Source organism: Malaclemys terrapin, chromosome 19, assembly GCF_027887155.1.
Source record: "Malaclemys terrapin pileata isolate rMalTer1 chromosome 19, rMalTer1.hap1, whole genome shotgun sequence".
In the NCBI taxonomy this organism is placed as follows: Eukaryota; Metazoa; Chordata; order Testudines; family Emydidae; genus Malaclemys; species Malaclemys terrapin.
The window spans coordinates 3,163,513-3,189,919 of NC_071523.1; the positions used below are offsets into that span (position 1 = coordinate 3,163,513).

General features: G+C 44.5%; 1 protein-coding gene across 3 annotated transcripts; it reads left to right on the top strand.

The window, feature by feature from the left end:
- Window positions 1-4,524: 4,524 nt before the first annotated feature.
- Window positions 4,525-25,038, top strand: YBX1 (Y-box binding protein 1). 3 transcript variants are annotated; one of them, XM_054009126.1, is made up of 8 exons: window positions 4,525-4,835; window positions 5,249-5,312; window positions 15,036-15,069; window positions 18,297-18,386; window positions 18,627-18,929; window positions 19,702-19,784; window positions 19,871-20,148; window positions 24,667-25,038. In XM_054009126.1, the coding sequence occupies exons 1-7, from the start codon at window positions 4,679-4,681 to the stop codon at window positions 20,115-20,117; spliced, it is 978 nt and encodes a 325-aa protein (XP_053865101.1). In that variant the 5' UTR covers window positions 4,525-4,678; the 3' UTR covers window positions 20,118-20,148; window positions 24,667-25,038. The 3 variants fall into 3 exon arrangements, with proteins under 3 accessions (XP_053865101.1, XP_053865100.1, XP_053865102.1); XM_054009125.1 differs by having other exon boundaries at window positions 4,527-4,835; window positions 24,662-25,038; XM_054009127.1 differs by having other exon boundaries at window positions 4,528-4,835; window positions 19,883-20,148; window positions 24,662-25,038.
- The last annotated feature ends 1,369 nt before the right edge of the window (window positions 25,039-26,407 follow it).

Here is a 26,407-nt window from a genome sequence, read left to right on the forward strand (position 1 = left end):
AACCAAGTACAATCCTGGTCTTTAAAATCCTCTACGCAAGGAGGGAGTATCAACTTCTGGGAAATTAGTGTTCGATTAAATATTCCCTGGATCGCAAAAAATTGGAAGGGCCAAGTCTGCACTAGTCAGCCAGACCCAGTAACACACTATCATCTTGGACCCAAGACATTTTCTCTTGAAGAAGAAGGGAATTTTCACGTCTTAGACTGTGAACTGGTTACACAACATTCTCCTGGATCAACTGTCCCAAGATGACTGTTCCTGGGGTGCAACCTGAACTATGGGATTGCTAAGCCCTCTGTCCCACATAAGAACGACCATAGTGGGTGAGACCAAAGCACAGGCACCAACTTTTCAAAGTGCTGGGGTGCTCAACCCCTTCCCCCAAGCCCCCACCCACACCCTGGTTCTTCCTGCCCCCGCCCCTTCCTCTAAGAGTGCTGCATCCTGGCTCCTCCCCCAGCACACCGTGAACCAGCTGTTCGCAGTGGGTGGGAGGAGGAGGTGCTGAGCCGTGGGGCTTGCCCGTGGGCGGAAGGCGCTGGCAGGGGGCTGCCAATGGGTGCTCAGCACCCACCATTTTTTCCCCACAGAGTTGGCGACTATGGACCAAAGGTCCATCTAGCCAAGTATTCTGTCTTCCAACATTGGCCAATGCCAGCTGCTTCAAAGGGAATGAACAGAACAGGGAATCATCAAGTAATCCATCCCCTGTCACCCATTCCCAGTTTCTGGCAAAACCGAGGCTAGGGACCCACCAACCTGAGGTATCCCTCACACTGTGATGCTGTCAGCAAACTACAAACCTCTGGCAAGTACTGTACTTACATAGACACCCAACTGAGTTACATGAATGCTTCTCCCAGCCATTCATGAACCAACACTAGAGAGGCCCCAGCCAATTCCCCCCAGCTCCTCAGCCTTGCACCCCAGAACTGTACCGTCTTGCCCTAGTCAGAAGCCTGAGCAGTGTAAGTTCATTACCCCGTCTGTCCGCCCTCGATATGGAGCAGACACACACCAGCCTTTGTAACTGAGCTGAGATTGCCCAAGCACTTCAACCAAAACACACTGTTTTAGGTAAAATATAAAACAGATTTATTTATTAACTACAGAAAGACAGATTTTAATGATTATAAGTAGTAATTGTAGTTTCCCCCCCTTGGTTAAGCATTCTCCATTGTCTCCGTGCTCTTTCTGAGAAGTCTTCATTGTATACAATTCCTGGGATAGTGGCTTCTCTTTAATGGGCCATCAGCATATCTGGCTACTCCACTGTTGTACCTGAAAGGCTGGTTGTGGGTGTTCCCAACCTCACAACATATTTCAGTAGCACACATATAGCAAAACTTTGTAACTCCACATACAACAATAGCACATACAATCCAATAGGATATTGACGTTCAACAGATCAAGACTTTTAAAATGATACCGCACAAGACATACTTTGTACAAAACAAATCATAAATAAATGACAGTGGTGAATATGGGGGTTCAGGGGGCTGATTTGAGGTACAGAGTGCCACAGTGACCTTTGCTGCACTTGTCAAAGGACTCCTGACTTGCACATGATCACAGACTTGTCTGTTGATATCTCAGAGACAGAGATTTGCTGTAATTGTACAGGCCAGTGCCTGAGAAATTAACTGAAGAGAATGAGTGTGCTGAAAATCCCACATAGTTGGTGTGGTTTGAAAATCTCTCCCAAATATATCCAGAATAATGAGATTTTCAAAAGCACCTAGATGATTTAGGAGCACCAGTCCCATTGAAAATCCATGTCACATAGGGTAAAACATTCAAAAGTGCGTAAGTGATTTAGAAGTCTAAATTCAATTTTCAAAAATGACTCAGGTAGTTAGGGCTAGATCCACAAAGGGATGTAGACACCCAACTGCCTCTTTAGGCACCTAAATCCAACATCTGTTGCCAATGACCTTCTCAAGAGCACTGTCCAGCTGTTGGCTAAACCTGTAAGACCCTAAAAGTCCCTGGGGTTCCACTGACGGGCATGCACAAACCTGCCTCAGCCTTTATGCTGCCAAATGCTTAACAAGCTGCTCAGCACCTCTTGCCTTAGCCCCGGTGGGATTCTCAAACTAGGCCTTCCCCCACCTATCTCCCTCGCAGCGTCTAATCTGATAGGCCTGTCTGAGCCCATGATCTGGTGCTGCATAGAAGACCACTGGAACAGTTCCAACAGGAGAGATTGAGAGAGCCCCACCCCAGAATTCCTCATAGCCTGGTGGTTTGGGACCCCCCCTGAGGTGGGAGACGGGTTCAAGTCCCTGTTCCAAGTCAGGCAGAGTGTCTCATCCTAGGGGAGTGCCCTGACCACTGGGCTATTGGATTTCAGGGTGGGGCAGGGTGTGTCTGTGTTTAATGGTGGTTAAAGCAGTTGGTTCATCTGACCTTTGATGGGTTCTCCCACAGGAATGACAACGGCCACCCCATAGAAAGAGGGAAGGGGGCAAAATAAAATAAATAAAACACTCCAGGGTCAACTAATTCCAATGAGGGGACACAGAGATGGGAACACAGGCACAACTGAAGCATGCCAGCAGCAGGGCACCAAGCAGAGCATCCCAGTCAACATCCACTGCTTTAAAATGTGCCCAGGAAATCAGGCAATGATGCTCTGAGGAATTCTGCCCGAATGCATGCTTGAATGAGGGCAAGGGAACTGCTTCACAGACAGCTTTCCTTTGAAAAAGCTTTCTCTCTCTGGCTAATGCAAGGAGTTAAGTTCACAAGGCAACCCCTGGACTTAGTGGGGTCTCAAATGAGGTAACCAAAAAAACCCAACACCCCAGATGTGGGAGGAAGTGTAGTCACAACTTAAGATGGCTACTGATGATGTAAACAAAGACCCGAACTCATCATGCAGGAGATGGTCCTATGACAGCATTTCCCTCTCATAGGAAAAAAGGATCAGCATTAAGCGTCTCTGTGAATGATCAGAAACACACCCCTTCTCAGTTCCATGAAGCAGCTGCCAATTGATTTTCTGAGCTCAGTGGTTTGACCATTGGCCTGCTAAACTCAGGGTTGTGAGTTCAATCCTTGAGGGGGCCATTTAGGGATCTGTCTGGGGATTGTTCCTGCTTTGAGCAGGAGGTTGGACTAGATACCTCCTGAGGTCCCTTCCAACCCTGAGATTCTATGATTCTATAAGTCTAAGAACCAAACTAGAATAAAGGTTCGACCAAGGAGTTAGAGGCAGCAGATCCTGCCCCTTGGTACTGAATACACAACAGTGGGGAACTGAACGGTACAGATCAGAGCAGCTCCCTGGGTGTAATATTTCAGAAGCAGATACCTTCTGACCACTCAGGTGGAGGGCAGAGGACAAGGGCTCACAGGCTAACAACATGTATTGGAGTACCAGGGAGCAGGTCACACAAGAATGATTGGATGATTTATTTGCCAAATGCAAAAGCGAGGTCCAAAACAACTTCCATCTCCTAGAGCACACAGCAGTTGGACACATGCTGCAAAAGCACTTGAGTCCACCTAGTCCTGATTCTCACAGCCTAGTCTGATTCCACTGCCATCAGCCAGCCTCTACCATAGCCTGACATCCCTTCTGAAGTATCAGAGGGGTAGCCGTGTTAGTCTGAATCTGTAAAAAGCAACAGAGGGTCCTGTGGCACCTTATAGACTAACAGAAGTATTGGCGTATCCCTTCTGGAGTCTCCCAGTGCTGTAAACAAACCACCCCGCGGGGCGCAGCTCCCAGCGCTGGTGCACTGTCTACACCGGCGCGTTCCAGCGCTGACACGTGCAGCGCTCACACCCGCGTGAGGAAGTGGCAGCGCTGTAATGTGCCAGTGTAGACAAGGCCTGATGCAGAACTGCTGGGAGTGGCAGCAGGGCCCTCGGGGAAGGTGCTGGGGGAGGCTGGTGAACACCCAACGGGGGGGGGTGTCTCGGTGCCGGGCTGGGGGACACCCGGGCGGGGGTCTGGGTAAGGCTAGGTACCCCCCCCCCCATCCCAGGGCGGGGCCCAGCGTTTTCCCAGCTAGAAGAAAGCCAGGCCCGCCCCCGCCCCGCAGCCTGCCCGCGGCGCACCCCGGGGTAACCGCACGAGGTCAGCCCAGGCCACGTGCTCCGGGCCGCTCAGCTGCCCGCCCCGCGCTGTAACCCAGCTCCGCTAGCCAGAGGGGCGGGATCAGCAGCGCGGCTGCACCAATCCCGCTCCGAAAGGGAGGAGCGATGAACCTGACCGAAGAAAGGCCCGGCCGCGGCAATTTCGTACAGCCAATGGGTGTGCGCGTTATATGAGAGGCCGGCTCTGCGGCCAATAGATGGTAGCGAGCGCTGTGTGCGGGACAGAAGCACCCAATAACGGAGCGCGTTCTATGAGGGGCAGGCGCCGTCACCAATGGGCGTGCCAGTGACCGCATGGGCGGGTTTTCAGAAGCCAATGGGTTTGCACGTTGTGTGACGGGCAAGCGCCGCAGCCAGTGACTGAGGTAGTGGGCGGTGCGTGCGGGGTGGCTAGCCGGTGCGGGCCGCCATTGTGGTCAGTTCGATCGGTATCGGGAGCGGAGAGCGGAGCCCAGCGAGCCCGGAGCAGGGAGCAGCCCCCCCCACGGCCGGCCCCAGTCACCATCACACCGCGGGAGGCGGCGCAACAGCCAGTCACCACCACCGTCCGCACCGAACAGCCGCCGCCATGAGCAGCGAGGCCGAGACCCAGCCGCCCGCCGCCCCTCTCCCCGCGGCGGCCCCCGCCGCCCCCGCCGAGTCCAAACCGAACGGCGGCACCGGCAACGGTGGCGGCGGCCTGGCCTCGGCGGCGCCCCCCGCCGGCGGGGACAAGAAGGTCATCGGTGAGGGGGGGCTGGGGAGGGGGCTGAGGGGAGAAAGGGGAGGGGCTGTGGGCGTCATCCCTCCTCCCCCGCAGACCCCTTCCTGGTGCGCGCGCAGTGGCCGTTGCCCCCCGCGCGCCGCCCGAGTCGTTGGGCCCCGCGTGCGGCGGTGGATGGGGGCGGGGCTGGCGCGGAGCGACTCAAGATGTCCGCCACGCGGGGCCTTTGTGTGAGACCCACTTAGCCACGTGCCCTCCCGGGACCCCGGCGCGCGGCGCTCCGCCAGGCCAGGCCGGCCAGGGGTGCGGCGGGGGACGGGTCCGGCCGCTTGAGCCGCTGGCCCATCTCGGGGGCGCGGCGGGAGCCTGGCTCGGCTGGACGGAGGTGGGGGCGACGCGTCATGTGACTCACGTTGGGGTTTTTTTTTCTTTCAGCAACGAAGGTTTTGGGAACAGTAAAATGGTTCAACGTAAGAAACGGCTACGGTTTCATCAACAGGTGAGGGGCTGCCCGGGGGTGCCGGGGTGGGGTGGTGTCCTGAGAGCTGCGTGGGGACTGCGGGAGCACTTCGGACAGACTCCCTGCATCTGTCACCCGGCTCGCTGACCAGGCCTCGTCTGGCACATCTCACTGGCCGTCAGATGAGTCTGTGAGAAGTTTCTCAAGTGGCTTAGTGCTGAGATGACTAGCCTGGGAAATGGACTGAAGGCTGGGTTGGTGGGTTTGGTGGCTGCTGCAGAACTTCCCCAGGGGAGACATTTGACTATTGAAGTACATTCTAGTCATTGCTTTTTTTCCCCCCAACACTACTTACATTAGGTTTATTCTTTCAAATCATTTTGTCTTTAGTCCCCAAACCAGATAAGAAATCCAATCATAGTAACTCCCCATGACCCTTCCTGCTTCCCCCCAGAACAGCAGGACTAGAACAGTGGGCTGTCATCACAGCCTCATCCTTTGGCATGTGGCCAGACACTTGTCTGCAGGTGTTGTCTTGGCTGACATTCTGGATATTTCCAAGCAAACACTGGACCCAAATGTGGTTATAGTTTCAATAACATTTTCATGGGTGCTGTAGGGAATAATGTGTATGGTTCAAGTATGACCTGATCACTCTGTCCCATGAAGCTTTTCACAGAAGTGGTAAGTTGTTAATCCAGATCTCCCCTCTGTATTCCACTTTTATTCTCTTGCAGTGTTTTCAATAAACTGGTTTTATTTAATAGGGATATTTATTCAGTGTTGGAGGTAGTTGATTTTCATAATGTAGTGGTTCTTGTCTTTAATCTTTTGAGATGAGATTTAAATATAAAACAGTGCTGGTTCATGTCATGTGTTAATACTTGTTTGATTCTAAGCTGTGTTTAAATGTATAAAAGTGATAAAGTTTAGTAACAGTCTTGCATTAGATATTGATATTTGCATTGGTATTTTCAAGTCATTTGACTATAAGCATAGTAATTTATACTGAGCTTAGTTACGTTTTTAATTACACCACACTCAGAAATGTCACTTCTAGAACAAAAACGGAGCGTATCAATGTAACTGAACTACAAAGAGCACACTGAGTAAAATGGTCTGGTCAATAGTTTTATTTTTTAAACTTGTTCAGTTTCCCTTTCTAAATATATGGAGATATACCTATCTCATAGAGCTGGAAGGGACCCTGAAAGGTCATCGAGTCCAGCCCCCTGCCTTCACTAGCAGGACCAAGTACTGATTTTGCCCCAGATCCCTAAGTGGCCCCCTCAAGGATTGAACTCACAACCCTGAGTTTAGCAAGGCAATGCTCAAACCACTGAGCTATCCCTTCCCCCACTTCTGCGCAAAGTTAGATAATTTTTAAATTAAATATCTGTTTTAAACCTGTTGCAGGGAACTTCTAAGATGGCTAACATTGCAAGAAGTCGGAATTTTTTTCTCTATCTTGGAATTTCTTAACTTTATGCATTTGACAGCACTTCACGTAAACTCCATTTTCACTGTTTGCTCTGTGTTGTCAGTTAGCAAGGGAGACTGACTGAGAAGTCCCTTGTAAAAATACCTCATTAGATTAAAAAGTCGCATAAGGAGTTTTCTGAATGAATTTTAAAAAGACCAACTATGTTTTCTAAAGTGTTCTGTCAGAAAGTGAGCTACTTCCAGTTTTTTAAAAATATACTAATTTAAAGTATTTCTTGCATCTTGGAATATTTTAATAAGAGCTATGTTTGTTAATACCTGAGATGGAATCTCTAGACGTGACTCAGCGGAGGTGCTTAAATGCTGGTTGCATTTTAATAAGATGCAAAGTTCCTTTACAGCTCAATTCTGGAAGCCTTCTGCATGTAGGACTCTCATTGAAGTCAGTGGGTGTTTTGCAAAGAGAGCTTGCAAAAAGCCCTTAGAGTTATTCTCCTTGCCTCCGTATTACCTAAATTATCTGGGAGTCTCAGAATACCTGAACACCCTCCCCCCACGCACACATCCCCACACCCAAATAGGATTATGTGAAATAATGCAATAAGCAACTATAATAGACAACAGTTTTATTGTAAATAAACATTTTATTTATACTCTTCTTAGTGAACCAGAGCACACACTTCTGCACCAAATCACTTCTTGACATCCTAACAGGTTATTGTCTCATTTTTCCTCCCAACACTCCCAGTTGTTTTGCACTTATGTAGGAACTAGTGTTGACAAAGCGAACTACTTTGAATTCCTTATTTATCCGGGAGGGTGCAAGTGTAGGCTCTGGTGTGTTCATTCATAACATTGGCTGGATTATGTAAAAGATTTACTAGATTACATGTGCAAAACCAAATATATCATTTAAATGTCTGGACATTCCTATAGTTTAAGTAAAACACACTTCTTATGTACAGCCTTTTAATTCTGTGGCTGAATCTTAAACACCAGACCAGTGATTAGCTATTTAAATTGTAAATGCTAGCAACTCTTTACTGTTGCAAGTGCATGCAAACAGTGGGTTATACATTCTACTTGTAGGGAAAAGCATTTACAACTACATTCATTAGAGAACATTTTCTTTTTAAGTGAAATTTAAGTTAATCAAGGAAATTGCAGCACATAGTTAAAAAGCATCTGAATGTTAAAAATATTAATTAATATGAATTGGGCAGCTTCTTACTCCCCGGAGTCTGCTAGTTTAATGAGAAACCCAGCATGATCACATGTTACCAAGACAGGAAGGTTAAAGCTGCAGAAACTAGGAACTTCATGACATTTCCACAACTCTTAGAGTTTTTTCTGGGATCTCTTGTTTACTGTAGGAAAAATGTTCCATAAAAAGAACTCTGGGGAAACCTTCTGCTATTGCTTGTATTTAATGGCAGATTTGTGTTTTTGTAACTTTGATCATCCCATTTTGTTGCAAATATATGTTAACTTAATGACAGTATGGCTGCCTATTTTATATTTAGTGTTTTACTCTGCAGTGTCATCTTGGATTCTAAGAATCTTATCAAATGTTTCTCAATTATAACAATTAGATCTTCAGTGACAGAGGTTGTCCCATTGCCTCAAATGATGTTGTATTTGGAACTCCACAAAATTTTGGTAACCCTGGAATTTACTCTGAATACCCACAGGGAATAGACCTGTTAAGTAAGAAAGTGCCACTTCTAAACAGTTACTTTCCTCTGAAGAGATTAGAAAAGGGTCTGGATTGTGTAGTGCAAAGAGGAGGTGTACACAATAATGAATGGTCTAGAGAAGGCAAACTGAGTACTCAGACTTGTAATAAAAACACAAGGTGACTTCAGATTATACCAACAGCTAAGTTTAAAATTTGCAAAAGAAAATACTCATTTACACAATGGATAGTTAACTTGAGGATCTCATTGCCAGATAATACCACTTGAGGCAATTATTTTAGGAGTTAAAGTATTAATGTTTATATTGATAATGAGCACATTTTGAATAGGATTTGCAAAAGGAACTTTTATAGAGGATATAAATCTTATCCTTCAGGGTGAGCAAACCTCAAAGCAATGGGTTAGGAAGAAATTTTCCCAAAGGGGAGATCAGATTCATAACTCTCGGCTACCTAATTTCTTGTTGCTTCCTGTGAAGCATTTGGTACTAGCCACTGACAGAATATTGATTAGATGGTCTGAGGAATGGCAATCCAGAGTAGCGTACTGCACTTTGAACTTTAGGAATTTGTTTTAAATGCTTTGTAGGGATTTTGACCCTGATTTTGTAAACACTTATGCGCATGCCTGATGATTGTGGTCCTGTTTGACCCTAAGTCAGTTAACTTTCAATTCACTGCGGCTTTCCTTTAAGGTGACTGGGGGAGTTCTAGATCATCTCAAGCCAAATAGGCAGCTGTTACATATTTCAAAGCCAACTGGGGGTGTTAATCTTGCCAGAAGTAGGCACGAATGATTTTGGCAGGTAAATATAATTCAGCACCATGATCCTGGGGCAATGCTTTGTGAAGCCTGTCATCCCAGCAACTGGGAAGAGATAAGGTTCTGGGATTTCTAGAAGGATCTTGTCCTAGGACCTTGCTCGAAGGTTTCATCTTTCATATCTTCTGGCCAATATGTATCTTATTAACTTGAAGCATCGCTAACTGTTGGTAAGGTGAAAATGCTTGTGCTCTTCTCCTGTCTAATGGTTCCTGGAGGCTGTGGTGTGTTGTGAATTTCAGTTTCTCTGTCTACTGAGACGGTAAAGAGGCTTACAATGCAGTGCTCTTCCTAGATGTTCTCAGTTTCTGTGTTCCTGCTCCACTACCCCTGAAGCTCACAGCACTCCCGAGGAATAGCAGCATGAAACTGTCACATTTGTCCACAGAATGTTTTTCTCACAGTTGCCATATAATAAAAATGGTTCTGTGCCCATACGTAGTGTCAGTATGATATTGGAGATCAGTGTGATGTAAATTATGAACACGAGTGGTCACTAAGCTTAACTTTATTAGATGCTCTAAAAATACTAAGTATTTCATATCACAGTGCCTAAGGTGGTCACAGCTGAGAATGCCCAACTCAGGACAGACTGCTGAGAAACAGGACAGACTCCTCAAACTAATGTTTAGTCTATCATTAGATTTCACCAAGCCAGTGACAAGATGTGTTCCTGTATCAATACAGTGGTTAACAAGACAAAAACACAATCTGCTTAGGCATTCTAGCACTTTGCTCACAACCCATACAATTGGACTCTGATGGGAGGTTACTGAAAACCAGATTCATCATATATAAAGTTCTTCCAAGCTATCAGCCACTTCACCAGGTCAATATATAACTCAGATCTTACCCAAAAATCACTTAGTCAATCCTTTAGTAACTAACAACTAAAGATTTAATAATATAAAAAAAAGTTATAAATGTCTAAGGAAACATACATTATAATTGATTTCAGAGATTCCAGGTCAGGATCATAGCGGTCATAGGCACAGACTCCAGGGCTGGAGCACCTATAGAAAAAAATTAGCGGGTGCTGAGCCTGCACCGGTAGCCAGCTACCCCTCTTCTCCCCATCCACCCCCCCCCCCAGTGCCTCCCACCTGTTGCAATCAGCTGTTCGGTAGTGTGCAGGAGGCATTTAGAGGGAGGGGGAAAAGCAGGGATGGGGTGTGCTCAGGGAGGGGTGGAACTGGATGGGAAGAGAAGAGATGGGGTGGGGCCTGGGGCAGAACAAGGGGTTGAGCACGCCCTGGGGCTGGAGGAAGCTGGTAGGGTGACCAGACAGCAAATGTGAAAAATCAGGACAAGGGATGGGGGGTAATAGAAGCCTATATAAGAAAGACCCAAAAATTGGTACTGTCCCTATAAAATGGGACATCTGGTCACCCTAGAAGCCGGTGCCTGTGATAGCAGTGATGTAGATCTGCTAGCTTGTAAAAAGTATGACTTCACCCCAACAGATTAAGGATCATTCAGTTCCCTGTTTTAAGCTTCCTTGTTAGAAATCCAGTCCAGATATGTGAAGCAGGAAATGAAGAGACATCAGTGATGTTACAGCTTGCAATTTATAGCCTAGCCCAGGTGCATGGAAAGTTACTGGCCCTATATGAAGTCCAAAGTCACATGAGCATGAAGAGTTCTGGTAAAAGATGGAGTCTTAGGTCACATGTCCTTACATGGTTTGCTGAATTGCAGGGGGCAGCCATTGGAAAAGAGCTTACTGGGTGGGATGAGTTTCTTCAATGGCCCATTGTGAGAGTTGAGTGTTCTTAATGGGCCATGAACACATAATTGACTAGTCCTGATGTAAATTGATCAGCTGGGGTGGGGAGTGTAACCCAGGAACACAACACTTTTGATAGAAACACATAGCCAGTATTCATAACTTCAGCTACAAGGATGATGCATGCATATAAACAGAATTATCAAACTTAACAAATCATAACTTTTCTATTGATATCTTGCATGGCATACTCTGTATTAGACAATGCAATTGCGCAATAATGGTGATAATTAGTGATGATACATTAGTGTACACCTGGTTATCATTCCTTTCATCACATTTCAGTTCTAGATGAAGTCACACGAGCTGTATTAAGACTACTCCCTCCTTGTAGTGACTGTCTCTTGACTGCATAACGGACATTGAACTGGCTCTATTTGCTGCTGTATTGCAGTGCATGGTCAGCTCTAGGGTGACCAGACAGCAAGTGTGAAAAATCGGGACGGGGGGGGGATTAATAGGAGCCCGTATAAGAAAAAGACCCAAAAATCGGGACTGTCCCTATACAATCGGGACATCTGGTCACCCTAGTCAGCTCTAACTCGTGCACTTTCATTACAGCTTCTGAAGGGACTCCTTCCTACTGAATATTGGTTTGGGGGTTTTGCAGATATATTGACTTGGTTGTCCAGATCAAATCTTTTAGTGTCTTCCCATATTTCTGACCTCTTTAGGTTCCTTTGAGTAGTGTATGAAACTCCTCCCCACTTAAAACTGCCAAACTTAACCCTTTATCTGAAGGGCAGCACACTCATGTCTAGGGAGGGGCTTTGACTAGTGCTATCATTCACTGTTCATAAAGACTCGTTAAATAAAGGGGGAGTGGGGTGGCAAATGCAAAACTAAATACAATTGAATAGGTAGTAGTGTGCCTTTCCTGCATTGATGCTGCCTTGTCTATCCATTTGCCACCATACAAATGGATTATGCTGTCTTCTGTGCAACCCCTGTGTACTGAACGTTTTCCCTGATCTGATCCACAAGGCCACTAGCCTCTACATTCAGGTTCCCCTGAAAGACCCACCATTGATGTAACCTGTGAGAGAACTAGCTGGCAGTGAAAATCGTGAGTAATTGGGAATAGCAGATAAATTCTATTTTATTTTAAAAACCGTAACCCTGTATTAAGATGACACGGCCAGTCATCAGCTTAATCATGCTACTCTTTTTCTGAGGATTGTGAGCTTGCTGGGGAAAGCACTTTGATCTTTGCTTGGAAAGTATCTAGACACTGGGGCTCCACCAGCAATGATTGATTTTAACCATTACCATGCTAAAATTCCCTCCAGTTCTCCTCCCCATATCTCCTTTGGCCCTGAGTGGGAGTGGGGAGAGAAATGGTGCCCTACGCAGCTGCATGCTGCCCCAGTGGCCTGCCCGATCCCCTGGCGGGCTGAGCTAGCCAGAGAAGCTGCCCCTGTCCTGCCTCTTGCCCAAAACCTCCACCCCTCCTTTGCCCTAGCTCTGCCCCCACTCCACCCCTTCCCCTGAGCTATGTCCTGGGGCACTGCAGCGGGGGTCAGGCCCGACCCCGCACTCACCGGGCGGGGGGAAGTGGAGCGACCCGGCCCCAGCCCGCTCTGCTCAGCCAGCTGGTAGCCATGCCACCGGTGAGTGCTGGGGGCCAGCGGAGGGGAGTGGCCAGGGGCCGGGTCACTCCACTTCCTGCTGCCCCGAGAGTGCGGGGTCGGGCCCGCCCTGCAATCACCGGGTGGCAGGAACTGGAGCAACCTGGCCCCAACCCGCTCTGCTCTGCTGGCTCATGCTGGGGGGCAGTTCCCCCCTGCCCTCAAGCCTACTCCTGCTCCCACAAACCTTGGGCCCAGTCCTCTCTCTTCTCTCTCCCCCACCCCCCAATAGGGCACCATAATGTCTAGGGGTGGCCCTGGCGGTGGGAAAGGAAGTGGAGTGAAAAACTGAGTGAGAGTATGCATGATGGAGGGGTAGGAGGAAGATGAGCTTTGTGTGAAGTGACTGAAAGAGCATGAGGTGGGGGCAATATGAACACACAAGAGTAGAGGGATGGATTGATTTTTGGGTCTGAGGCTATACTACCAGATCTCTCAAAGGCCTTCTTGTGTGCCTACTTTTAAACTAAAGCACCCTGTATGCCTGAACTCTTCGAAATTGACTTATCAGATATTTTTAAAGCATCCTTTTACTTGATATGTCTTCAAAATGTTTTCTTTTTTCAAAAATGTTTAAGGACACTTTTTGCTTCCTGTCTGTAAAGGGATATCAAATTATCTGCTTCTCCTTGGTTAACCTGATGAATTAGTGCTGTCAAACCAACCCCATGTTTCTTGCCAACTTTTTAGGTCAGAAAATTGAAGTGGGGTAGGGTGTTCAAAATATGGCACTTGGGTTGATATCCTTTTAATGTAAACACTAGAATGCAGTTAAGGGAGCAATTGGAGGGGGTGGGACATCACATACAGTAACTCCTCACTTAATTTAGTTATGTTCCTGAAAAATGCTACTTTAAGCAAAACTATGTTAAGCGAATCCAATTTCCCCATAAAAATTAATGTGGGGGGGGGCTAGGTTCCAGGGAAATTTTTTTTCGCTGGACAAAAGACATTATATAATGTACACAGCAATGATAAGTGTGAAACTTGGTTGAGGTGGTGGAGTCAGAGGATGGGATATTTCCCAGGGAATGCCTTGGTTTAACACGTTGTTAGTGTAGCCTCACACTCTACAAGGCAGCATAAATGGAGGGAGGAGACACAACAGACACATGGCAGTGGCTGCAAACGTTCCCTGCGGAAATTGAATTTGATGATGAACCCATGCTATCCCACTAGAGCGCACCAGTCCCTCCACTTTCCAAAATGCCAGGGGTGCGTGTGTGAGAGAGGGGGGGACACACCGTGTATCAGAGGGGTAACTATGTTAGTCTGTATCCACCAAAACAACGAGGAGTCCAGTGGCACCTTAAAGACTAACATTTATTTGGGCATAAGCTTTCATGGGTAAAAAATCTACTTCTTCATATGCATGGAGTCTCTGTGTGTGTGAGACAGACACACTGTGTGTGTGTGTATGTGTGTGTGTGAGAGAGAGCGACGCGTTGCTCCTTTAAGTATGCTGACTCCACTCTAAGGCTAGGTCTATACTACCCGCCTGAATCGGCGGGTAGAAATCGACCTCTCGGGGATCGATTTATCGCGTCCCAACGGGACGCGACAATCGATCCCTGAATCGGCGCTCTTACTCCACCAGCGGAGGTGGTAGTAAGTGCCGCCGACAGAAAGCCGCAGAAGTCGATTTTGCTGCCGTCCTCACAACGGGGTAAGTCGGCTGCGATACGTCGAATTCAGCTACGCTATTCACGTAGCTGAATTTGCGTATCTTAAATCGACTCCCCCCTGTAGTGTAGATGTACCCTAAGTACACTGCCTTTTTAAGTAGATCACCAAGTTGAGACAGCAGCTGCTGCCAGCCAGCTCCCTCCATCCTGAGCCCTGTCACATTCCCCTCTGATCTGTGGAGATGGGGTACAGGAGTTGGGGGAGGGGAGACACCCTGACATCAGCTCCACTCTTCTCCCCCTGCACAGCAAGCAGGAGGCTCCTGGGAGCAGTTCCAAGGCAGAGGGCAGGAGCAGCACACTGCAGTGGGGGGAGGGACACCTGAATTGCCTGGCAATTGATAGCCTAGCGCGAGCTGATGAGGGAGGGGCTGCCGGCCCACTCTGGTTCCCAGCCCCCAGCAGCTAGCTCCAGCGGGCTGCTCTTCCTGCAAGCAGTGGACAAAGCTGGTGGCTGCCAAACAAGGTTATAAGGGAGCATGGTGTAACTTTAAACGAACATGTTCTCTAATAGATCAGCGACATAACGTTAACCCGTCTGGCATTCAGTGAGGAGTTACTGTACTGATGCTGATAGCCAATGTGGTCCTTGTCAGTACCTCAAAGTTAGCATTTGATCCCTAGACAAACCTTAGTGAGTCTAGAAAATGTGCTGATTTTGTTACACACCCTTTCTGAATCTGAATTTTATTGTGTTGCAGGAATGACACCAAGGAAGATGTGTTTGTACACCAGGTGAGTTACTTTTGTGCAGGTGGGAGTGCAGATACCCCTTTTAGAGCTAAAGCTTGTTATGCTGACTTGGTGAACCTTAACTGAAGGGAGGGGGAGCATATTAGATGTGTTCACTGAAGAAATCTTAATTCTCCAAAGTCATCTGCCTTAACACATGGATTTTCATTATGTGGGTACCAAGTAGTACATTCAGATAGTTAAGGTTGCCAAATAGTCTCCATTGTAATCCTATATTTTTCATGCCTGGGCAGTTTCACATTTTCATATTTTCCACTTAACTTGAAAACCGCATTGTGTGCAAGTTTACACTTCCCTTAATCTGTTAAGATATTTTTGAAGAATTTGCAAAAGAATAAAGGAGAACTAGCAAAAAAATAAAATAAATAAAAATCCAAATAAATGTTTGGCTAGGTACTTCATGGGGGGAGAAGTAAAATTCTGTCATCGGTTAGAAACTATAAGAATACATGGAAAATTCACAGCATGGAAAAGTTAATAATGGGTGCAATAGGAATAAAACATCCCATGAAATTCAGCTATCTTATTTAAGTTGTGGAACTTGCTGTTGCAAGGTGTTTGTGAAAGTTTAGTGGAGTTTAAAGAATGCTTAAATGAATGAGTGCCTGCACTTATATTTGACTAAAATCTTTTGATATGAACTTTAATCCCTCAAAGCATAAAACAATTCACACCTGTTTAAGTATTAACGACCCAAAGGACAGGCTATTGCATAATGAACAAGTATGGGAGTTTTTCACCTTCCTCTGAATATGGTACTGGGCAGTCAGTAGAACTTGTAAAAAATGGGCAGGTGGTCTGATGCATTATGGTAATTCCCATGTTCTACATGCACAAGAGAACAGAATTGTGAAGATTCAGCTGAACTATTTTATATTTCCTGACTGACTTAAACGCGTAAGTTATTTAAAGTTCAAATTGTATTAAGGACCTGTGGCAATCTGAAAATCATACCTCTGGCTAAAAATCTTGAATTTAGGAAAGTTACAACACCTATAAGAAAAGTTAGCAACATTTCAGTTAACTTTGTGCAACTTACAAAACTTATTTACTATTTTCTGTGGCCAGTTAGTTTATTCCTGGCTAACTGCAATGACTCTTGTAAATATTAAAGGGAGCAGAATACCCTTTCTGTTTTTAAGTAATTTCAGAAAGTGTATTGTTATATAAAAGGACATTTATATTTTTTTAGGTTAACTAACTAGTAAGTTTTTGTCACTAATTGAGTATGTCCTGAAATCTTTCAAAAAGTGTGTAACAGGAAATACGACTGATCATCTAGAAAATAGTAAAGCTTGACTATATGCAAAGTACTAGAAAATGGGCAAAGTAAATGGAAAATAAATTTTAACTAAGTTTCAGTCTATAATTATTTCTAAGATTGTGACGTGAGATACTGATGAAACACTGTATGAGAGCTAGTTATTAGGTGTTTTTTAAAAATAATGTAACTTGATGGTGTTCTTTTAATATAAACAGTGAGTACATGGTAACTAGTAATCAGTTTAGAGCCAATCTGAAATAAATATAAAATCTGTGACTTTATAAAGCAAATCTCTAATTTGATAGGCATTTGAGGAAGATATAAACTCTCTCCCATCCTGTTACCAATTGGGGTTCTTTTCAGACATCAGTTATGCAGAGCAACTAGGGGAGCAGGTTTTCCTGGTGCCATCTTAACACAGAACATTAGATCTGTAGACAGAAAATTTGCAAACGTATTGTTAGAGTGGATTTCATTCCCTCTGGGGCATGACAATGCTGGGATGCTGTCAGCACTATTTCACTTTTGTGAAGTCTCATGCTGGTGTGCTACTTCTGAGCTCAAAGTGTTTGGTAAACAAAATGTGGTTTTGTGAGGGATTAGTGTGTACTGAGTATTTACCGGATTTATTAAAAATCTCTTCTGTTGACTCCAGAAAACGTGGGGCTTTTCAGTATGTAGTTGCATAGACTGTAGGATTGTTTCTGTAGTGTTGCAAATTTAGACAGCCTAATATTTATTTTAAAATATACTCAGAATTGAACACTTTTTCCGATCCGAGTGTAAACTAAGCTTTTTACGCAGCCTTGCAATGTTGTGGCTACAACTGACTTGAGGGAAGCAGTGCCTCAACTTCAGGCTGTCTTCAAGTTTGAACAGAAATGAGATCAGGCAATTAAGTTCTCCTCAACTGTAATTGTACCATTGTGTGTAGGACTTGCCATGTGATTTTACATTAGCTTCTGCTGTTTAATTTTAGACATCAATATCTAGACTATATAGTAGAATAAACACTATTGTGGAAACGTTAGTGTCTCTTGCAAATTCTCAGCTGTAACAAAAGATTTAGAATTTATAATCCAATAACAACTATTTTCAAACTGGACACTTAAATAGCTACACAGATACCCAAATAAGTGGCCTGACTTTAAAAGTGGTGAGTTCTCATAGTTTCAGTGACTTCAGTGGGAGTTTCATGTGTTCAGTACTTCTGGGGGGGGAAGGCCACTGATCTGGATGTGTAACTTTGGGGTCATATTTGGCCATATGCTTTTTTTAAATAGTCTTAGTTTTGTGGGGAAGAATAGCACGATGGAATCTTGAATACACAAATTCCGGGGTAAAGCAAACTTTTTATTTGTATAGATCATTATTGAGAATCTTTTTAAAATAAATCAAATCACTGTCAGGAATATCAGTTTGATTGCCTTACCTCCTTTTTTTTAAATTCTTCAAGGCCTGGCAGTTAAGTGGAGTAAAGCTTGCTGACAAGTATGCTCCTTGTTTTGACAGTACTGGACATGAGCGGGCTATTTGCTATACTAATGTTGCATGCCCTGTTACACTGTCAGACTTGTGGGAAACCTCAGAGGCTAGTATCAGTGGCTTTTGACACTTATCTGGTAGGTCTGCCTCTAAGTAATTTAAATATTTGTAGCATTATTTTCAGGTATATTAGAATGTTGAAATTACATGTTACTGTAAGCAGACTTGGGCTAGCACTTTTTGTTAGACATTTTCCCCTATGAAATCTAGCATATTTCTGTTGAAACTAAAACTTAGTTTACATGCTGATATTGCTGAATTTCTAGTTCAAGGAAGCACACTCTCCCAAGGAAAACTGAATGATCAAGTTACGTCCAAAATCTAGGAAATCTCTTCACACATCTTTGCAATCTCTGCATGCTGTGCCTCTAAAGCTAATTCCGGAATGTTGTGTTACTAGACTGCCATAAAGAAGAATAACCCCAGGAAGTACCTTCGCAGTGTAGGTGATGGAGAGACTGTGGAGTTTGATGTGGTGGAAGGTGAAAAGGTGAGCATATTCTCTAATGTTAAAACTCACAGAAAAATTGATTTGCAATTTGGGCTGATGTTTGGTGGCTTCTTCTGAGTAGATGGGTAATGTGACATGTCCAAGCAGTTTACTTTTTTTTTCTCGCTTTACAATATATCTGTGCTCAGTTAATCCTGATTTACTTACGTTCTCACGTCATAACTGACTCAACTTTTTTTCTCTTGTGATCATTATTTAATATTGTCACACTGTTTTTAGGGTGCAGAGGCAGCTAATGTTACAGGTCCTGGTGGAGTTCCAGTACAAGGCAGTAAATACGCAGCAGACCGTAACCATTACAGACGGTATCCACGACGTAGGGGTCCTCCACGCAATTACCAGCAAAATTACCAGAACAGTGAGAGTGGGGAAAAGAACGAGGGATCAGATAGCATACCAGAAGGGCAAGCCCAACAGCGCCGTCCCTACCGCAGGCGGCGGTACCCACCTTACTATATGCGTAGACCCTATGGGCGTCGACCACAATATTCCAACCCTCCTGTGCAGGGAGAGTTAGTGGAGGTAATTTTTGTATAACATTTGATACTGTACTATCTTGCTTATAATGGAAGAGGGTGCGGAGTTTCAGCTGCCTATGTGTAGGATGTTAGGTTTGTTTCCTGTGGCTGTAAGTTTTAGCAATACAAATGAGTTAAAGAGCAGAAATCTTGTTTGCCAGCAGACTGTCAATTCAAAAATGCTATAATTTAAATATGAATGTGAGTCAGTAATTTTTTCAGAGAGTTTTTTAATTATTTAAAGGTAATCACCTAAACTAGACTCCACATAACATGCATCAGTTTGTGCCCAGGACCTCTTTGGTGCTTACCAGATACTTTGCTCTTACCCAACAAAGATTGTGTTCCAGACTGCCACTATGACTAATTGGTTTAAGTCATTTAATTCAGGGGTTCTCAACGGCTTTTTTTCTCTGAGGGCCCCCCAACCTGCTATAAAAACTCCACGGCCTGTCTGTGCCACAGCTGGCTTTCTGCATACAAAAGCCAGGGCTGGCGTTAGGGGGTAGCAAGCAGGGCAATTGCCTAGCCCCCCACAAAGTTAAGTTGCTCGGGCTTTGGCTTCAGCCCCGCATGGCAAGGCTCAGGGCCCAAGGCTTCAGCCCCATGCAGTGGGGCTTCGGCTTTCTGCAGTGGGCCCCAATGAGTCTAATGCCTGGCCATGCTTGGAGGACCCCCATGAAACCTGCTCGTGGCCCCCCATGGGGCCCATGACCCCTGGTTGATTTGGTTTGCTCTTGTAGCTGGCTGAGTCGTCTTAATGTACATTATTTCAGGGTGCTGACAACCAGGGTGCAGGAGAACAAGGCAGACAAGTCAGACAGAATATGTATCGGGGGTACAGACCACGATTTCGCAGGTATGCTGCAGATCCACTTGTTATGTTATGAAATTTTGTGAATGTGCTGGAACACAGTGGTCAGATGCTGCATCCTTAAAGCATAGCTTGATTTTCAGGGGTCCTCCTCGTCAAAGACAGCCTAGGGAGGAAGGAAACGAAGAAGATAAAGAGAACCAAGGGGATGAGACCCAAGGTCAGCAGCCACCTCAACGTCGGTACCGTCGTAACTTCAACTACCGACGCAGACGCCCAGAGAACCCTAAACCACAAGATGGCAAAGAGACGAAGGCAGCCGAACCACCAGCTGAGAACACGTCCGCTCCCGAGGCTGAGCAGGGCGGGGCTGAGTAAATGCCGGCTTACCATCTCTACCATCATCCGGGTGGGTATTCTCATTCTCTTTTGAGGATATTATACTATAATAGAGTTCCTTCAAAAGCTTTCTTTGACTTCTAACCTATTTCAGGTTTTAACTGTTATAGTATGCATTTCTTGCAATTTGGATTTGGTGTGAATGCACATGTTAGGTAATGTGACTTGTAACAGCTTGCAGGTTCAAGTTCTTTCAACAGTACAGCTATAAACTAGTTGGAGGACTTAGCTGCAGGAGCGTTCTGATTTCTAGATGGGACCTTAGCCGTGTCCTGTATAAGACTAGTCTTGGATATGTTCTGTGCTTTAGCCTGGTGGCAGATATTTAGCTCTCATATGCACTGTAAATGGGAATCGTGGAGTGGTTGTAATTGTACTGTGAATGAGATCTTAGTCACACCTTACAACTATATGGAACAAATATTGAAATGACCAAACATCTACAAGTAAAAGCAGCATTGTTTGCTAATTCTTTAAAAGATGAACCCTATTCTTGATTGACTTTTGGTAGAATTATGTAAGAGGTAGATGAATGGAACAGTGGGCTAATATTGTATTTTAGTTACTCAACTGAAAAATTAACTCAAACTGGTTTGGCTAGGGTCACTTTCAGATGGTCTGAAGACTGGTTGAAACACTTCCCACATGGTCACAATAAAAACAATGTAGTGACTTGAGGGAGATGTTCTAGTGGAGATTTTGCAGATGCGTTAGAATCAGTCCTCATCTGGAGGAGAGAATAGCAGTATATTAAGCTTCTAGATAATACTAGATTGAGGAGTTGCTAAAATCGCCTAGGATTGAGGAATAACCCAGGATGCTAGAGAGATGTGGACAGACTAAGATTCAACTTGGAAAAACTAATACTTAAAGAATGTGAAACTGAACCTTGAAAAAAACCTAGCAATGATGAGCAGCCAATTAGGCAGGAGTCTGCAATGTGGTATGCCAACAAAAAGCGAATGTCATGTTTGGCTGCATGTGCAGAGACACCACATCAAAAAGCTGGGAGGCAACAAGCAGTGCTTGATGTGGCTGCCCTTGTAATATTGCATTGAGTTTTGGCCTTTGCTTTACCAGAGAGGAATGTTTTACTGACCATGGCGAAGTTTGTAAAAATGAAGATTGGAATATGGCCTCTATTTAGTAACTTATCTTTTAGTTATCATGGGAATAGGCTCATTTCTAGGACCATCACTGTTCCTGCCCTTTGTTTGTTTTCCTCGCTCCCAAACCTGCTTTTGTGTGTTTGTCTTTGTTCCTTGTCTTTGAATGTCCTGTATTCTTTTTCATCTGTTTCCTCCGCTGCACCAACCTTTAGTTCCCACCCTGTGGACTACCACTCACCATTCTGTGAAATAGTTAAGGTAGACAGCCCCCCATTATCCCCTAATGTAATTTGCCCGTGCTCCCTCGGGAACTGGGGCCAGGATGGAGCTGGGGGTGGAGCAGGGCTGGGTGGTGCTCACTCCCTGCCCCCCAGGGGGGTGGACTGAGCCTCACTGCATGCCCCCCCCAATGTTACCCTGTGTCCCGTTAGGGGGACAGGCCCCACAGTTTGGGGACCACTGATGTAGACACTAGTGTTGTCATTAGTCTTTAGTATTAACACACCAAAGGGATTATTAGGGAATGCAGGAGTTTGCACCTGAGTTACTGTTTAAAGCCCTGTGATTCAGAAAGGCAAGACTGGGAGTCTGTTGTTCATGCTTTCACGGTTGTACTCCTAACCATGAGGGCTAGAGACTCTTTAAATGAAAGTTTAGATTCTCTTGAATTTGCATGTCATACAGGTCCAGTTTATTTGATTGTACACCCCTGCTCTAGTTGTTCCTAGCAAAGAGCTTGCTAGTAGCTGATAGCTGTGAACTCCTGTCATTCATCTCAGAAGGTGTTAATCTTAACTCATCGCTGAAGTCAGATGGCAACTTTAGTTTCTCCTTAACATGGACAGTAGTGCTCATCTATTGTATACTGGGAGAACTTTGGGCAGTTAGACGACACTTGAAGAGATAGTGGAATCAGGTTCTTTATTTCATGCTTCTCCCCCAGAAAAATTCCTCGCTCCTGCCTTAAAGGGGAAAGAAAATGCAGTATTTAAATGTCTTCTGGACAGCAAAAGCCAAAACCACCAGGGGCCAAAAGCCTCAGACTCGCACAACAGCCAAAACGTTAGTCTTTCACCTAATAATCTATGTGAGAGCTGCAGCATGCTGTGAATTTGAAACATAGCACTGGTGTAAAATCAATTTTGATACAATCCTTCTCATATAACATTGTACTGAAAGTCTCTGGAAACGGAGGATGGGAATGAGGGGAGAGGTGGGGAGGGGAAGTGCACTGCCACATAGCTTAGAGTCAAATGCAGCATATGACCCAATAGATAAGTGGCTTCCTCACAAAAATAAGTTGTTTTGATAACTGTAATAGGTACACAGCAAGTAAAATGGTGGCACATAATCAACTGAACTCCAGGTTTGAGTCACAATAATGGGGAAAATTTCTAAGCTAACATTGCATAGGAAAGATGGGAAGTATGGCAAGAGACCACCGGGGTTTAACCAGTAGCTCTTCAATGATCTAAAAATAAGAGTCCTACAAAAAGTGGAAACTAGGTCAAATTACAAAGGATGAATATAAACTAATACCAGAAGTATGTAGGGACAAAATAAGAAAGGCCAAGGCACAAAACGAGATCAAACTAGCTAGAGACACAAAGGGTAACAAGAAAACACTCTACAAATACCTTAGAAGCAAAAGAAAGGCCAGGGTAGGCCCGTTATTGCCCCCTTCCCCCCCCCCCCCCCCCCCCCCACCCATTGAATAACAGAAAAATGTGGAAATGGTAGAGGTGCTTAATGACTTCTTTGATTCAGTTTTCATCAAGAAGGTTGGTGGTGATTGGATGTCTAACATAGTGAATGCCAGTGAAAAGGAGGTAGGATCAGAGGCTAAAATAGGGAAAAAACAAGTTGAAAATATTTAACTTGTCTAAGTAAAATTTGAAGTCACCAGATCCTGATGAAATGCATCCTAGAATACTCAAGGAGATGACTGAGGAGATAACTGAGCCATTAGCAATTATCTTTGGAAAGTCATGGAAGACAGATTCCAGAAGACAGGCACTATATTTGTCCTTTTCCAATCTATAAAAAGGGGAATAAGGACAACCCAGAGAATTGCAGACCAGTCAGCTTAACTTCTGTACCCAGAAAGATAATGGAGCAAATAAGCAATCAGTTTGAAAACATCTAGAAGATAATAAGGTGATAAGTAACATCATGGATTTGTCAAGAACAAATTGTCAAACCTGATAGCTTTGTTTGATAGGGTCACAAGCCTTGTGGATGGGGGGAAGCGGTAGACATGGTATGACTTGACTTTGGTAAAGCTTTTGATACTGTCTCACATGACCTTCTCATAAACTAGGGAAATACAATCTAGGTGGAGCTACTATAAAGTGGGTGCATAACGGGTTGGAAAACTGTTCCTAGAGAGTATTATCAGTGGTTCACAGGCTGAAAGGGTATAATGAGTGGGGTCCCACAGAGATCAGTTCTGGGTCCGGTTCTGTTCAATATCTTCATGATTTAGATAATGGCACAGAGAGCACACTTATAAAGTTTGCAGATGGTACCAAGCTGGGAGGGGTTGCAAGTGCTTTGGAGGATAGGATTATAATTCAAAATGATCTGGACAAACTGGAGAAATAGTCTGAAGTAAATAGGATGAAATTCAACAAGGACAAATGCAAAGTACTCCACATAGGAAGGAACAATCAGTTGCACACCTACAAAATGGGAAATGAGTGCCTAGGAAGGAGTACTGCAGAAAGGGATCTGGGGGTCATAGTGGACCACAAGCTAAATGAGTCAACAGTGTAACACTGTTGCAAAAAAGCGAACATTATTAGGAGTGTTGTAATATTGATTAGGCCTCAAAAGCAGTATTGTGTCCAGTTCTGGGTGCCACATTTCAGGAAAGATATGGACAATTTGGAGAAATTCCAGAGAAGAGCAACAAAAATGACTAAAGGTCTAGAAAACATGACCTATGAGGGAAGATTGCGGGGGGGGGGGGAGAATCGGGTTTGTTTAGTCTGGAAAAAAGACTTAGGGACATAACAGTTTTCAAGTACATAAAAGGTTAGTACAAGGAGAAGGGAGAAAAATTGTTTTAAACCACTGAGGATAGGACAAGAAGTAATGGGCTTAAATTGCAGCATGGGAGGTTTAGGTTGGACATTAGGAAAAACTTCCTAACTGTCAGGGTGATTAAGCTCTGGAATAAATTGCCTAAGGAGGTTGTGGAATCTCCATCATTGGAGATTTTTAAGAGCAGGTTAGACAAACACCTGTCAGGGATGGTCAAGATAATACATAGTCCTGCCATGAGTGCAGGGTACTGGACTTAGATGACCTCTTAGTGTTCCAGGAATCCATGTTGAATTTTGCAAATGATCTTATCACCAGGAACACTTAAACCTGCAAAACACATCTTTGACAATCTTTTTCCTTTTCCAGTTTAGTCATCAAAGAAGAAAAGAATATGAAATAAAGAGAAGAATATGAAATTCCAGCAATAAGAAATGAACAAAAGAATTGGAACTGAAGACCTTAAGTGCTTGCTTTTTGCTGTTGACCAGATAACTAGACTATCTGCATTATCTATGCAGCATGGGATTTTTATTATTTTTACCTAAAGAAGTCTCCTTTTGGGAACGACAAAAACGTTTTTTAAAGGCCTGTTTTTTCTCAATACACCTTTAAAGGTTTTTAAATTGTTTCATATCTGGTCAAGTTGAGATTTTTAAGAACCTCATTTTTAATTTGTATGAAATGTACACCTGATTTTTTCAAGTCAAACTGCAAGCATCTGTTAATAAAGGTCTTAAAGAATTGCCATGTGTGTTTGTCTGTTTCAGCTCGGCTTTTCCTTTCACTGAAAGGTTACAGGCTGCACCTTAAATGTTAGTGTAAAGCAATATAACTGCTTCTTTTTTAAAATACTTATAAGGGGACTTTGGACTTACTAGATGGTATTTAGTATTCTATTCATCGGCTGTCGTTTTGGATTACTTGGAGGTCTTTATCAAAATTCATCTTGAGCACTTGTGCTAGTCAGTCTATTCAAAAGCTCCCTCAACTCTTGCCCCAGTGAGCACATCTTTCTATCCAAAGTCCATGTACTTATGCATTCTGTAGCCAACCACTTGATTGTTCTCCCTTCTACTTGCCCTGCTGCAATCTATCTGCCCCATCTCTTTTCTTCAGCTTTCCCGTAAGTGAAGTTAACTTGGTTATCAGCATATGTTTCTGCACTGCAGCAGCAAAATACTGATGGGCAAGGAGTCGCTAAAGCTTCCTGCTTCTCTGGCAGGCACAATTGTGGGTGTGGAGCTTGAGCTGAGTTAACTAGAAAACACTTAAGTTTGTGGAGCTGCAGTTGAGGCCCAGGCAACTAGAGGTCCTTGGAATAGTTTATTCAGTATTTCCCAGCCTTTGGTGACTCCATGTAGTCTGTATCAGTCTTCTCTCTCATGTGTCAGTCAGGGAATGGGAGAGACCCTTGAGCCACTGAAGCCTGCTAGGAGACCACCCCATGTCCTGCGAAGGTAGAGGGACCCAGGTGCCATAGCCATCCAAGTTACCCTGGATCTGCCCTCATTCCAAAAGATAAGGCTTGGTGAGCAGTTTCAGTGAGTGGTGTATAGAGAGGAGGAAACAGAGCCAGTGTTGATAGCAGCAACATAAAAGGGGTAGGAGGGAAGCTGCCTTAGGCAAAACCAGAATGTGTATTCCAGAATAGAACCGTTTACATTGTTTCAGAATTGAGTTTTCTGCTGTAGGACTTGGGATCATTGTAGCATGAAGTACATGGGGCCCCGATGATTGTATCCTATAGCCTGTTATGCACAATGTCCATTTTTTTGTTTTTCACCAAAAAGTTTAGTAGCAATTGGACATCTAATTTAATGCCAATGAAAATGGTAGAATCAGAGGCTAAAATAGGGAAAGAACAAATTAAAAATTACTTAGGCTTTGTCTACACTAAAGAGTTTTGTTGAAGTCAACAATCAAAAACCGGTATAATAACATGGACTGTGCATGTTCACACTACGCTCCTGTTGGCAGTGTGTGTCTAGGTTCTCTAGCATTGACAGTGAAGCAGTGTACTGTGGGTAGCTATATCATTGTGCTACTTGCTACCTTCTGGAGCTAGGAGTTGTGGGAAGGCAGAGTGGATCGCAGTGCATCAAGGGGGTGGGT

Bases quoted from the DNA above. Each gene is read 5' to 3' on its own strand.
- YBX1 (XM_054009126.1), top strand. From the start codon at position 4,679: ATGAGCAGCGAGGCCGAGACCCAGCCGCCCGCCGCCCCTCTCCCCGCG. The intron at 18,387-18,626 runs GTGAGCATATTC...CACTGTTTTTAG, and splicing joins ATGTGGTGGAAGGTGAAAAG to GGTGCAGAGGCAGCTAATGT. The intron at 18,930-19,701 runs GTAATTTTTGTA...ACATTATTTCAG, and splicing joins TGCAGGGAGAGTTAGTGGAG to GGTGCTGACAACCAGGGTGC.